The 15347-nt window shown below is 43.2% G+C and overlaps 1 protein-coding gene across 21 annotated transcripts in view; it reads left to right on the plus strand.

Moving 5' to 3' along the window:
* Window positions 1-11066, plus strand: part of PPFIBP1 (PPFIA binding protein 1) — a 120358-nt gene extending 109292 nt beyond the window's left edge. For 9 of the 21 annotated variants that reach the window (XM_082240083.1, XM_082240082.1, XM_082240099.1 and 6 more), the window contains 7 exons: window positions 294-382; window positions 1078-1200; window positions 2038-2163; window positions 2472-2660; window positions 3805-3999; window positions 5149-5214; window positions 8251-11066. In XM_082240083.1, the coding sequence (XP_082096209.1) occupies window positions 294-382; window positions 1078-1200; window positions 2038-2163; window positions 2472-2660; window positions 3805-3999; window positions 5149-5214; window positions 8251-8337 (875 nt within the window). In that variant the 3' untranslated portion in view covers window positions 8338-11066. The other 12 variants (XM_082240096.1, XM_082240097.1, XM_082240100.1 and 9 more) reach the window with 7 other exon arrangements.
* Window positions 11067-15347: the final 4281 nt, after the last annotated feature.

The raw sequence follows: 15347 nt of genomic DNA on the forward strand, positions 1-15347 counted from the left end.
AAGGTAGAGTGTACTTGTGCACCTAAGTAACACACATTCTGTCCAAGAAAAAGCTGAAATACTTAGTTAAGCAAATTTGCAATTTACAAGTGGAAAATCAATTATTAAATTCTTGCATATTTAAAATACATCATAAAACAATTGCATTGAACAAGTGTGTCTTCAAGAAACGCTGGAATGCCAGTACAGATGGGGGTCTCTCATATTCCAACAGGGAGGGCATTCCGCAGCACTGGGACCACCTTCAGATTGCCACAAATCATTGCATAGTGACTGTATCTTTTTATTTTCAGGGTGGTTGGATGATATTGGACTACCCCAGTATAAGACCCAGTTCGATGAAGGAAAGGTTGATGGCCGAATGCTTCATTATATGACTATCGTAAGCAAGTGTTCTTTTCTTCCTGTCATTTTTTTCGTTCAGAGTACCATAATTTTGACTTCCTTCTCCACTGAAACATGTGTATCCTAATCCTCCGCCCCATATGCCTCCCCAAAACATTTACTCTTCCAACTCCACTCCTTCAGGAAGTGGTATATTATGCTTTTATATATGTTGGAAGCCGCCAAGTGGCTGGGGCAGCCCAGTCCGATGGACGAGGTACAGATTATTATTATTATTATTATTAGTAGTAGTAGTAGTAGTATAGTGTAATCTTACTTGTTTGAGTTTTTAAAAAGGCAAGTAAGAGGATGACATGATAGAGGTGTATTAGATGAGGCACCATGTGGAGAAAATGGATAGTGAGCCGTTTCGCCTCCTAACCCAGTGCCAGGCCATGAAGCTGAATATTGCCTCTACAGTTGCAGGCACCAGTTCCAGGTGGTGGGATATCAAGTGAGAAAAGTTCTGTTGCTTTCAGTCCTGCTTGCAGGCTTCCGCTGGGCTTCTGGTCGGCCACTGTGAGAACAGGATGCTGGTCTAAATAGGCCCTTTGCCTAAACAACAGAAGTGTTTTAATGTTCTTATACAGGGGAATCCTAAGGACAGCATTCATGTTGGTATCTGACTCTTCCAGTCTTCTTGGTCTCATTTATTGATCTTGATCTTGTTTATGTGTCCTGTCCCATTCCCAGGATGACTTACTGTCTTTGAAAGTTGTGAGTGTCCTCCACCACCTTAGCATCAAACGTGCCATTCAAGTTCTAAGAATAAATAACTTTGAGCCCAACTGTCTGCGCAGGAGACCATCGGATGAGGTGACCACTTCTACTTACTTACTTACTTACTTACTTACTTACTTACTTACTTATCTCATTGATTCGTTGCAATGTTTGTTCTGGTAGTCAGTGCTTGTGTGTTTCCTTCGTTTTCTTGCCTAGAATATTTTGCCCTACTTTGACTCTTGATCCCTTCCTTTGTTTAGCAGGCCATACGTTGATCACTGACTGTCAGCTTCATTGTAGGGATTAATATCCTTATTCCTTATTATGTTTTAAACCTCTAGAACTGAGATCAACATTTAGTTTGCCTCCTTTGGTGTTATCTTTCTGCAAAGTATTTGCTCACTAGTATTTCTATGAAAATATGAATGCGATATTAGCGCTTTGGTGGTTGCTGCTGCTGCTGTTAATATCCCATGAGAAGCCCTTTATGGACTGCCAGTCGTACCCCAGGAGGGAGGGAGCTGGCAGCTCAAGCACCACCTCTGCTAAGGCCCTGTCCTCGGCCACTGCTGACCGAATCAACAGGAGACCCACAAGGAGGGCTTCTCCTCCTGATCTTAATAGACAGGCTGGGGGTGCTCCTTCGGGAATCTGGGTCCCAAATTATTTAAGGCATAGTATGTTAGTCAACACCTTGACTTGGGGTTGGTAGCCTATAAGCAGCCAGTACAACACCTTTAACCCATAACTTGGGGTGGGGGACACATTTTGCAAGATCATCTGATCTTGATCTAGCTTGGCTCTGAGCATTTTGGGGCAGAAAGGTCAATTGAAATAAGAAAAGTGGAGGCTGGATTAACTGCAGAACTAAAAGAAAAAGAACTAAAAGCAGTGCATTGTTTCTAAATTAAATGTGGTTCTTATTGGTAGAATAACATCACACCATCAGAGGTTTCACAGTGGACCAATCATCGGGTGATGGAGTGGTTGCGGTCAGTTGACCTTGCAGAATATGCTCCTAATTTGAGAGGGAGTGGCGTTCATGGAGGGCTAATGGTAAGAGTGTGTGGCATTTTATATTTCTTTTTCAGACACAGGCAGTAAATAAATAATCTAATCGTGCTATAAGAGAAATGTCATGCCTGGTTTTGTTTCCAGTTTTGTTTGCTTGTTCCTAGGTAGGGTTTTCTAAAAGTCATGGCAATTGTGTCATAGGTATTTTGTAAATATTCAGGCCTTCTCGTTGTTCCCCCAACCCCCCTCCCAAAAAAACACCCACCAACCCACTCCTAGTTCAGATCTTTAGAATGGCTGGGGAAATTGCTTAATCGAAATGTAATACAAATGCTGGTTTTCCTCTGCAGGTTTTGGAGCCCCGTTTCAACGTGGAGACCATGGCTCAGCTGCTGAACATCCCGCCCAACAAGACCCTCCTGAGGCGGCACTTGGCAACCCATTTCAATTTGCTGATTGGTCAAGAGGCGCAGCAGCAAAAGCGGGAAGCCATGGAATCTCCAGACTATGTCCTTTTAACAGCTACTGCCAAAGTGAAGGTACGGCCGGAGCCTTGGAAGTACTACTATCACATGGAACAGACTTCCATGTTAATCAAGAGTGTTGCTTCCTATTGTTGTGGTTTTCAAGGGGCTAATAGAAAATGAGTTGAGTGATAAAGAACTTGGCTTGGCTTGATTTAATCTCTGAACAGAGGGTAGCTCAACTGGTAGAGAATAAGACTCTCAATCTCAGGGGCTTGGACTAGGTGACCCTTGTGGTCCCTTCCAGTGCTACAGTTTGATGACTCTGTGATGGCAGTTTTCCTGGTTTCGTAGAGAGGTGCTGCATGGTAAAGCATAGACAGTAATTCTTATATATGTCATTGCCACATATCCTCTCTACAAAACTACGTTAACAGTTATTTTATTTTTTTAAGCGTGTGTTTTATAGGCCTTTGATATTGGCTTACATTAATCACTATAAAAATTACTGATATGAATTCTGTCGGCCTCTTACAATGCATTTTTAAAAAAATGTCTCAATGGTGCTTGCAAGGTTTGTCAGGTAGTTCAAATTTCACTGAAAACTGAAAGATAAAAACAAGTTTACAGAAGTAAGTAACCTATTTAACAAAATCTTTAGTAGCCCATCTGCTGCGTTAGTCATTTGTGGTGCATCATTGTCCATGAAAGAAAAACAGCAACCACCTCTTTAAGTAGCTTCTCCTGGGAGGCTAGAGGCAGATATGATCCCATCCAGAAAACTGTCAATAGGCTTTTTACAAGCCTCATTTTACAAATACAGATTTTAAAATTAGTTTTCATCAAACTTTTTTGTAACCTCCTTTGGGAAAAAACCCTCTTTTTTTGAAGTCTCATAAACTCAGATATTTGAGCTTAAGTACAAATAAAACTAAAATTACAAACAGTGAATTACACCCACACCCACAAAACCAAAATTGTCAAATATGGATCTTCTTAATTAACATGATAGATTAATTTTTTTATCCTATATTCTGTTTTATGTGGAAATCTTGCTCCAATTTTTCCAACCAGCTTTCTGCGAGAATATATGTTTGAGGAATTCTTGATTGTTTTGGTGCCTTTATTATAGATTTTAAAAGATTTTAGATATGTCATCAGGAAAATAAATTATCTGGTTGTTGTCTTCATAGCAGTTTTTTTGGTCTGTATTTTTCAGCCAAAGAAACTTGCTTTTAGTAATTTTGGAAATTTAAGGAAGAAGAAGCAGGAAGATGGGGAAGAGTATGTTTGTTCGATGGATTTGGGACAGGCATCTGGAATAGGGCCAAAGAAAGGGATGAAGCCTGCTTTAGATATCAGAGTGTATGATGAGGACGATCTGGACAGACTGGAGCAGGTAATGGTTGTTGCAGTAAGTTGAAACAATTGGTTTTTCCATATGCATGTGCTCCCCCTCCTGATATTTTCATATTCTGCAGTTTGTGTTTAGCAGTCTTGTAATGTACTAATACTTAAAAACTGTTATCTAACCCTTGATAAACCAGCTCAGGGCTTCTTTAGGGGCATCTAGATTTTAGCTATCAACCAACAAGAGAAACCTGAATTTCAGTTTTCTCCACAGTCAGAATTATTGGCGTAATTGAGAGTTCTTTCTTTATATTAATGGTCTCTCTTTTTGCTAAGGACCACAGGGGTGTGTGCATTTTTTGTGGGGGAAGTGTTCCATTTTACCCTCATAACAGCTGTGACAGAGACTGAGCGGTTTGAGGCTACCCAGAGAACTTTATGGCTGAGCAGCAATTTGAAGCCAGGTCTTTCCAGTCCTAGTCCTATATTCTGTCCACATCACCATACTTCCTCTCATGTCGGCTCATCCTCTAGTTGAACTTGCATGCCCTTCTCCCCCTATACAGTTCCTCAAGCTCCACCTTCAACCTTTGTGGCATTTTCCTGCTCACCTCTTGCTCATGACATTCTGACACTTAGCCTTCCTCCCCTTGCAGCAGTCATCTCTTTTCTTCAGCTCCCCGTCTCTCCCTCAAAGCTTATAAAAGGTACTGTGGTGCAGATGGTTTCTCTTCCCTTTTCAGTGCTTGCTTCTGCATAAGTTTTTTTGTGGGGTGCCCTTAATGTGAAATTATTAAACAACTAGGTACAGTATTTTCTTGGTCTCTGTCTTCCTTGTTGGCCTGCACTGTTGCTGCTGCTGCTGCATCTGTTGAGTTCTTTGTTTGTTTAACATCTGAGCGGTCAAAGGCAAGGCCATAAACTGGTGTTCAACTATCTGGTTTCTCCAATAGGAGCAGAGACTGTGGAGTTGGCTGATGCAGCTGAGCTACCAACTAGGCTGATGCTAGTACTCTGCACACTCTCCCAGAGTCTTCTCTTAGCCTCACCTCCTTAGCCAAACATTGCCTGACATTACAATAAAGTGTTCAACTGACTAGTTCCTTTCTAGGGTTCTGCTATAGCCTAATGTTGTATTTGTATGTGTTAATACACTTGTATGAAAAGGGAAGAATTTACATGAATTATTACCTTAACTATTTCTTTCTTGTAGATGGAAGATTCAGAAGGTACCGTGAGGCAAATAGGGGCATTTTCTGAAGGCATCAACAATTTGACTGTAAGCCCTTATTAATATAATGGACACACCCTAAAATGTTGCTAGTCCTGCTTTAGGACCAATACAGAGATTCTCAGTAGTAGGATACATGGCAAAGGTGTTCAGCTGGTGGCTTAGAGATTGCATCTTAGTGATAGACTGATTTTTGAACAATCTCCTTTGACTTAGCATAGAGTCTAATGGTGCCCAGCCAAGTTGGAAAAACTGCATCTGAGTCAGGAGTACACACCAGAATGCTTTGCAATGATGCATGCTGGAGTATGCTGTCAGATGGACATGAAGACAGTAAAGAGACTTTCCTGAGTTTGGTTCCAGAAAATGAGGAATAAGGAGTGTATAAGCAGACAACTTCAAAGCAGCCTTCATTCGTGTCATTATTAATGTATCTATTACAAAAGCATATGCCCAGTGAAAATGATTTATTTCCATTTTATGTATCTGTCCCACCCTGGGACAGTGCATGCTAACATATATATATATATTTCAAAAAAAGATTGTAAACTGGTTACTGCATAACACTACAGTGGTACCCCGCAAGACGAACGCCTCGCGAGACGAAAAACTCGCAAAACGAAAGGTTTTTTCGTTTTCGAGTTCCCTCGCAAGACGAATTTCCCTATGGGCTTGCTTCGCAAAACGAAGCTTGCCCCGGGGACAGCGGGTCTTCTCTTTTGAAGCAAGGGGCTGCGGGGAGATAGCAATCTCCCTGCAGCCCCTTGCTGCAAAAGACGTCCGGGGGAAGCGAAGCGCTTCGCTTCCCGCTTCCCCCGGACCTCTTCTGAAGCAAGGGGCTGGGGGGAGAAGCCATCTCCCCGCAGCCCCTTGCTGCAAAAGACGTCGGGGGAAGCGGGGAAGCGCTTCGCTTCCCGCTTCCCCCGACGTCTTTTGCAGCAAGGGGCTGCGGGGAGATGGCTTCTCCCGGTGCTCCGAAGCCGGGCGGGGGGGCAGGGGACACCTCCCGCCGCAGCGGGGACACCTTTTGAAGGCAGGCGGGGGGGAGCAAAGACTTTGGCCCCCCGCCTGCCTTCAGAAGAGGTCCAGGACCTCTTCTGAAGGCTGGCGGGGGGCAAAAGTCTTTGTCCCCCCTGCCTGCCTTCCCAGGGGCTTTTAAATCGCCCCGGACAGCGGAGAAGTCCTCCGCTGTCCGGGGCGATTTTAAAATGCCGCCCGCCAGCATTTTAAGATCGCCCGGACAGCGGAGAAGTCCTCCGCTGTCCCGGGGTTTTTTTAAATGCTGGGGGTGGAAAGAAAAGCCCTTGTCCCCCCCCCCCAGCCTTCAGAAGAGGTCCGGGGACAGACTGTCCCCGGACCTGGTCTGAAGGCGGTTTCCCTAGGAACGCATTAATTGATTTTCAATGCATTCCTATGGGAAACCGTGCATCGCAAGACGAAGAGACTTGCGGAACGAATTAATTTCGTCTTGCAAGGCACCACTGTAGTATAAACGACTGCCTAGTGCAAACGCATGAAGACTCCTGGGGAGGAGATCACTGCTGCTTTGCTCTTCCTCTGGTTCTGCAGCTGCTGTGGCACTGCTGCAAGCCAAGTCATAGTTTGGCTTAGCTTGTTGTCCAGACCTGTGTTTGTAGTTTGCCCCTCTCTAGACAAACCATGACCTGTAACCAAGGTTTGTTCTTGGATTTACAGCGCATGGTTTGTCTGGAATGGAACAGACATTGAGCCTGAGTTTAGGCTCAAGGAGGAGGAGTGCAATGGCCACCACCTCTCTGGAAAGCCACATTTTTGTGCTAAGAGTTTCTCTCAGACCAGTTCATAATCTAAAATATTTAAGAATAAAATGCAGCAAGATGACAATCCCCAGATGAAGCCCCATTAGTACCAGCTTAGTGCTGGCTAATAACCATACTTATTCAGATATATAGCAGACATCCTTTACCCTTAAGGTGCTGATTATCCATTTCTCTATCTTAAGTCATTCCACTAGTTCTTTGAGGTACAGAAGTGTCCTTTTTAGGAAAGGGAGAGCCAAGGCTGTTGGAGAACTCATATACTTCTCAGTGTTCTCTTCTTTGTGCTTCTGTGTAGCATCTGTACATGTCATCAAAAACCACATCCTGCCAAGTTCCATCACTGAATCCACAGACACACACACACACACACACACTATATAATGCACTGGTGAGGCAAATATTCACTGCAAATTTAAACTGGTGTGAGTCATAGCTTTCCCCAGTGAAACCTTCAGAATGGTTATTCTTTGAGGCTGCTTAAGCTTTGTGACACACTTCTCAGCACCTTCATGATTTTGTCTTCTATACAAGTAATTGATCCATTTACAGTGGTATCTCGGGGTACAGATGCTTCGGGTTACAAACTCTGCTAACCCGGAAGTTTGGGGTTGTGAACTTTGCCTCAGGATGAGAATGGAAATTGCATGCCAGCGGTGCAGCGGCAACAGGAGGCCCCATTAGCAAAAGAGCACCTCAGGTTAAGAACAGTTTTGGGTTAAGAACAGACCTCCAAAATGAATTAAGTTCGTAACCTGAGGTACCACTGTAGTCCACAATTGTCCACTATACTTTGACTGGCAGTTGGAATTGCTGTGGATTGAACCTTCTGCCTGAAAAGCCTGTGTTCTGCCACTGAGATATGGTTGAAAAATGAAGCTATCTTAAACTGCACCAAACCATTGTTATCTCTTCAATCCTAAAAAAGCTTAACAACATCAATCTTAAAAAAAGAAAAGAAAGAAAAAAAGCTTTGGTTGGCCCTTTGGTCGGGCCTCCACTTCATCAAATCTGGCCCTCTTTGAAAAAAGTTTGGACACCACTGATCTAGGTTGTTTGTCTCTTTGGCAGCACCCCTTTTGTCTGGGACCTTCTCCCTGTTGTTGCCTGAGACTGTCCATGCAGAGCATGTGCTTTCAGTGTGTCGTGTAACCCAGGTCTCCCTCATTGCCCTCAGAGAACGGTGCCCTCTTGTCTGCCTGCTGTTAGATGTGCAATTCATTGATGTTTTTTGGCTCTTTGAGTTTCAGTCAGTGTTCCCCAATTCTTGCCTTTCTTCTGTTTCCAGTACATGTTAAAAGAAGACGAAATGTTCAAAGACTTTGCTGCTTGCTCCCCTAGTGCCAGCATAACTGATGAGGATTCAAATGTGTGACAGTGTCGGCGCTGGACACTTCTGCTTTCTGATAGTCCTCAGAGTGCCACTGTTAGATGCGATGGAGACACCACGTCATGTAATTGAAGGTCGCTTTTGCTTCTGTTTGTTAGAAGTCATATTTTCCTGGGAGACAATAAGAAGAGTTGCCAATTCTAAAGTTGCCATAAGATCCACACCAGTGGGGGAAATATGTATATTTTTTTCTCTTGTGTTGAAACTTGTAACATGTTTCAAGTATCATATTTAATACGACTCTGCTGCTGTAATGTTCCTTCACAGAGTTGTGCCATATCATATACCTGTATTTCTCTTACTCAGTGTTTTTTAAAAAAAGAAATATAGGTGCCGGTACGTCCCATGCCCCCTCTCCACCGCCACTCCCCCCCCCCACTCTCTCCCTTCCTCCTCGGCCACCACTTCCCAAGGCTGGAGCCAGAGCGCCTTCTAGGAATTGTAAAAAGGTTGTGTCAAAGCACCTCTACTCTGGGGCGACCTTTTTATGTTCGCCAGGCACCTTCCTGGAAGGCACTTTGGCGATTGTAAGCATTGTGCCAAAGCACCTCCAGGAGCCCATGCCGGCAGCCTCTGGAGGAGGTGGTGGAGAAGGAAGCGGCAAAGGTGCGGGGGGGGGGAGCAAGCGGATGGGGGGGCCAAGCGGCGATGGCGAGGTGGTGGCAGGGGGAAAGAGGAGGCAGTGCAGCAGATGGGCACGTGCCGCCTTAAAGAAAGCTCTGTTCATACTTTTCTTCAAGTCGTACAAGGAGAAAAGAAAACCATTCAACTAGAGACCTCTGGAATTGGCATCCATTGTATATAGTTCAGCAGGGCAAAAAACTAATCCTGTAAATCCTGGTTTCCCGTTTGAACAAATTGCTCAAAAGTAAATAACTAGAGTATTCATTGGTGGCTAAACCAGTGCTCATATAATCCACAAAATCAGAATCATCTTGTCTTATTTTTATACAATTTTTATTAAAAGAAAAAAAATGTATTGAGTACATACAAATCAGAATTTTATATTGTAGTGTAAGTTGATTACTTTTTTTTTTAAGAGAGGAATTCCAGTTTGAAAACCAGCTGGTTACTGGAGAAGTCAGACTGATCTTATAAATGACTTGTGCCTCCCCACCCCCCAAGTGATGCCTGCATTCTTACATTAGGAATGAGTTATAAAAATTGAGATTTTTTTCATCATTAAGAAAAATCTCTGAGCTGTCCCTTTTCCAGCATTAAAATAGGATTTTAATAACATTTTAAAATTTTGAGACTGAGGAACAGCCTTTGGAAAGATCCATTTTCTCTCTCTCACTTGATGCAATGGAAGTGTTCTTTAAATTTATACCAAAAGGAGCATTAGCGAATTCACTTTATTTTACAGTATTGAATTCAGATATGGAATCTTGCCTTTTAAGTATATTTGACCATAATATAACATATTGACAGATATTTATATAGTACTTGGTTTTTTGTAAAGCACATCTTGTATTGACTTTTTAAAAACTTGTAAAATTCAGATTAGCCAGTCAAAAAATGGTTGCTGATGCTTTCAGCAGAATACACCTGACTCTTGTGTTGTGTGTGTGAGTGTCTCTCTCTTTCCAGTTCACCATCACCCTGAAATAGTTACGACTAATTTAGTAACTGCATAAAATGATGATGTGGCAAACATTTGGACATCTACAATGTAAGCAATTCTTTTCAAATTTAGTACTTCAAAAGTTTGAAAATAGTAATCCAGAGACCTTTGCAGGAGTTTTAAAGTTGGGTGTTTGGTGTGTGCTCAGCTATTATGGGCTGTTGTTGAAAACTGTACAACAATATATAGCTGAATGTGCAGATCGGCCTTGCCTGCTTCCTGACATGCTAGCTTTCTGCTTGCAAGAAATCTTTTTTAAAAAACAACCACCATGGGGGGCATTCAAGCAAGTGATTGTATCATAAAATAGAACCCTCTATCATGTAATTTATTTGCATGTATAGACTGCCCCTCAGTTTGATTTCATAAACCAGTGCTGATCCTTGGAAGTATGCACTTTTTCACACACATTTATTTACAGTTGTCAAAAATTTTATCAGATTGTGGTATCTGTTTAATCCAAAGAGATTTGCCAATACAGTATATACAGGTGTGGACTGACTGTCCTTAATAACATGGACTCCACAAATTTGTTCATGGCCACCTTGGCATCTGGGCTCTTTGAATAAATGCAGATAGCATGCCTGGTAGAACAATTACTTTGTCATTAATTGTGAATAAATGTATTTATGAATTAAGGAGATCACCTGCCAGCAGCCTCACATTTGTATAAAAAACACTGCAAACCTTGTATAATGGCACACACGGGTCGCAATAAAATACAAGGGATAAAATTGTGACTAGAGAATCAAAGAAGGGCGAGTGCAAATGCACAAACATTAAGTGAATTAAACACTAACTTGCACATATGAGCAACATCAACTTCTCATTTCTTAACGCTGATGTAAATGGAAGTTGGATGAACATCATCATCATCATCATTTTGCTGGTTAAAAGAATATTCTTTTATTATTTCTACGGGATTGAGGGAGGGAAGAATAATATAAAACACTCATGATTCAGCCAAGCAGTTAGCATAAATGGGTGCTATAAATGATATTTTATTTGGATGCGTGTGTACAAAGTAGTCAGCATAAACATATGTATTGCCATGCTAGATAAATAAATACCTGTTGAGAGAAGTAAAAAAGATTCTGGAATATAATCTTTTCTTTGCAAAAGTTATATACAAGGTTTTCAATAATCCCTTTTTGCCCGTAACTGAAAAGATCAGCCTTTTGACATTTTTATGCAGCACAAAGCTTCCTAAAGCTTTCTCTTGTCCAGACCCCCAAGAAGTTATGTGCAACTGACCCTTTCTGATAATTTCATTGACGGTGCAAATCAGCAAACATTCAGTGGAACGCTCACATTGAACACTAACTAGAGAGATATTTGCTAACAGAGACCTCTGTGCCTGTGAAAGTTGTGTAGATCTGGGCCAGGAAATCAATATGTGGGGTGCAGAAGCCCTCTTTGAAATCTTATATATTGCTTGGACAGGCGTCTCAATTTTAAAAAGCTTAGCTTGTGGAAGAGCAGTGGCAAATCACTTGTGGGTGGTCCAGTGCTATCTTAACCCGTTCATTCAGTGTATTTGTCCACTGGTTATCATTGGCTGGTGTTTATAACATGCTCTAGCAAGCTGCTTTGACTAGCTGGTGATGTCTCAGTTGCTTCCTTTTAAGCTTCCCCATTTCCATTTTATTTCAATGGGTTTCTTTGAATAAAAAAAAGTCCAGTTTTCCATAGCATGGCTTGTTTGGCCCACATGGCAGGAGGGGTGCACTTCCACGATAATGTAAACAAGGCCTGTGTGGCCATGGTGCATTGTGAGTTACACCACAGGAAAGGACACTTACTGTGAGGAAATGACTGGAACATGGATGGGGAACAGGTGCACTAGTCCTGCCTCATGCACCACGTAGCTATTGTGTTGTTATTGGTATTGATACTAACAGGAATAGGTATAGTGAAGCTAAGTAATGAATTTATCTGATGCAAGTACCTATTTACCGTATTTTTTGCACCATAACACTCACTTTTTTCCTCCTAGAAAGTAAGGGGAAATGTCTGTGCGTGTTATGGAGCGAATGCCTACGGGTGGCGGGGGGATCTGCTGCAGTTGTGAGCAGAGCATCCATGGTTCCCCTTCCTTCCCTCCTCCGAGGCTCGCTTTGAAACAGCAAAGCGGGAGAAGAGCCGCTGAGTGGGGAGGAGAGAGGGACAGAGAGCCTGCTTCTTTAAAGGAGCAAAGCGGGAGAGGAGAGGAGCCACTTACACGAGTGTAAGCGCCTCCTGTCCAGTTGGTTCCTTTAAAGCAAGCAGGCTCTCTGTCCCTCTCTCCTCCTCACTCAGCTCGCTAAATAGCAGCAAAGTTTTTCAGCTCGCTAAGCCGGGGATGAGCGGGGAGGAGACAGAAAAGCAGAGCCTGCTTGCTTTAAAGGAGCAAAGTGGGAGAGGAGAGGAGCCTTCTCTCCTTAAACCCCTCTTCTGCATTATTAGCAGCATCCTTCTCCACCCACCCCACGCGTGCTCCTTGTCCCTTGAGTGCTTTTCCTTCCCTCCCCACTTAAAACGTGGTTACAAAGCACAGATCCACATGGATCCTCAGGATTTTTGCACTGGGTCACCCCAAATTCACCATCAGATCACATAGCATGTCCATGGCTACATCTTGCACCAAAGAAATCACGCACCCACTGTTGCCTGGGGCCGCAGTGGTGCAAAAACGTGGTTAAAAAGCATGGATCCACATGGATCCTCAGGATTTTTGCATTGAGCTACTCCAAACTCACTGTCAGATCACATGTCTGTGGCCACAGCATGAACCACAAAAATCATACATCCACTGTTTTGTTTAGAATATTTTTTTCTTGTTTTCCTCTAAAAACTACGTGTGTGTTATGGTCTGGTGCGTGTTATAGAGCGAAAAATAAGGCAGATCACGGCTTTTGTTCATCCTGCCCCTGTACATGCTACCAAATCAGTTCTGAGGGTGTCCCCCCCCCCAACCCTCTGGACCAGATCATGGGGGAGGGGAGAGCAGAGGGAGGGGAAATTCCTGTTGCACAAGTGGAAGTCTTTGCCTGTACAGGGCAAATTTGTTGGATACAACACTTAAATAGTCATTAACTCTTTTTACACCTTTAGGCTTCTTGTTGTTGTTAGGCTAAATATGTTTGTTCATTTTGTATCTTCCTTTTCGTATAAGTTTTTTAAAACAGATGTGCACACACACAGACATGTAATAAGTTGGTGTGGTAAAGGAACAGTGGGGATTCAGCTGCATATTTTGTGTCATCTGTTATTGCTAGCATAAAATAAGCAACATCACAGGTGTGGATAGTTCAGCCATATTGGATTTATTGTGTATACTGTGTGTTGCATAGCCGGGACATTGGTTTCTGATTCATCATCATTCTCAGAATTGCTATGGATTGAAGCAAAGGTCATGGAATTGTTTGTCTGAAACAGTAGAAATTGGCAGACGTCAGTGTAAAGGTAGAGGGACCCCTGACCGTTAGGTCCAGTTGCGGACAACTCTGGGGTTGCGGTGCTCATCTCGCTTTATTGGCCGAGGGAGCTGGTGTACAGCTTCTGGGTCATGTGGCCAGCATGACTAAGCCGCTTCTGGCAAACCAGAGCAGTGCACGGAAACGCCATTTACCTTCCTGCCGGAGCGGTACCTAATTATCTACTTGCACTTTGAGGTGCTTTCGAACTGCTAGGTTGGCAGGAACAGGGACCAAGCAACGGGAGATCACCCCATCACGGGGATTCGAAACGCCAACCTTCTGATCAGCAAGCCCTAGGCTCTGTGGTTTAGACCACAGCGCCACCCACGTCCCAGACGTCAGTGTAGTAGTCTTTAACTCAGATGTTTCTTGCCACCCTAGTTTTGAAATCTTCCAAAAGGAAGTCCAACTGATTTCTAGGCGTTTACACCCAAGTAATTGTGTAAAAATGCAAGGAATAAAGCTTTAAATAACTTCTGGTGATCTTAAGCGTTCTGGTTTGAATAAAGCATTGTGTGTCTGATGGGCCAGCCCAATGAAATGGAACTACCCTCACAACAGAAAAGTGGATGGCTGCTTTGAAACATTCATATTCTTCCACCCTCCCTAGTTTGGACTTTTAAACACTAGGGTAGGGTAAATTTGCCACTGCCAATGTTAGCAGCAAAGGGAATGGAAAATGCATAAAGCACAAAGAAAGTATTGGAACTTCAGAAGTGAAAATGACCCGGCCCATTCAACTGGTTTCTGTTAGCTGAGGTGGAGCAGGGGACACCCAGTTTTGTGCTGGCACTCAGGAAGCTGTGACTAATTTGCGTGGCAAGGTTTTGTGTCTAGTGAGAGTTTTCTGCTGTAAAACAATGGGGAAATACCACTTATATGTTAGCCTGGAAAAATATACTACTTTGAGGGCATCTTGAATGAAAGCTCCACCCTTGACAAGAAGATGGGCCAAAAAGTATCACAGGAAACAAACCAAGAGAATAAGGCTGATGTCCTGGTTATATGAGATGTTTTTAGCCAAGAAGGGGTCTATGCGTCTCAAAAGCTAAAAGAGTATCTTGGCTTTGAAGATCCACAAAGCAAATCCCACCTAGCCACAGATACCCTTAATGAAATTTTTCTAGTAAACTTGTGTGTGCACTCTACTAACATCTTTCAATGATAATTAACAGAGCCTGCTTGTTAAGATGGAACAAAGTAGCCACGGTGTATGTCTTAAATGAAGGGAGGGGCCTTGGTGTGGAGCTGATGTTGTGAGAAACTGTTGTTGTTTAGTCGTGTCCGACTCTTTGTGTCCCCCTGGACCAGAGCACGCCAGGCACTCCTGTCTTCCACTGCCTCCCGCAGTTTGGTCAAACTCATGCTGGTAGCTTCGAGAACACTGTCCAACCATCTCGTTCTCTGTCATCCCCTTCTCCTTGTGCCCTCCATCTTTCCCAACATCAGGGTCTTTTCCAGGGAGTCTTCTCTTCTCCTGAGGTGGCCAAAGTCTTGGAGCCTCAGCTTCAGGACCTGTCCTTCCAGTGATCACTCAGGGCTGATTTCCTTAAGAATGGATAGGTTTGATCATCTTGTGGGGTCCCTAATTCCCCTTTTGCTCTGCGATGCCTCTTCCCCAGTTCAGCTCCAGATATAAAGGAGAGGTATCCATTTAATGATATGTCATCCCTGGTCCAGGTTTCCTGTATCAGTAAGATGTGATACTGTGATAGAAAATCAGTGGAACAGGTGTTCCTGGTAAATGCAGCCCATCTGGCTACAGTCCAGGTTAGGGGGTAACTTTATGGCAGCCTGTTGGCTATCAACCCCTTTCGCTCACGAGGTAGTTGGGGGGCTGTTAATTCCACCAAGACCACAGGACAGTTCTTGGATATTCTTTGCATATGGCAAACCTCTGATAGCCTCTTTTT

Source organism: Podarcis vaucheri (assembly GCF_965113315.1).
Source record: "Podarcis vaucheri genome assembly, chromosome: 10".
In the NCBI taxonomy this organism is placed as follows: Eukaryota; Metazoa; Chordata; class Lepidosauria; order Squamata; family Lacertidae; genus Podarcis; species Podarcis vaucheri.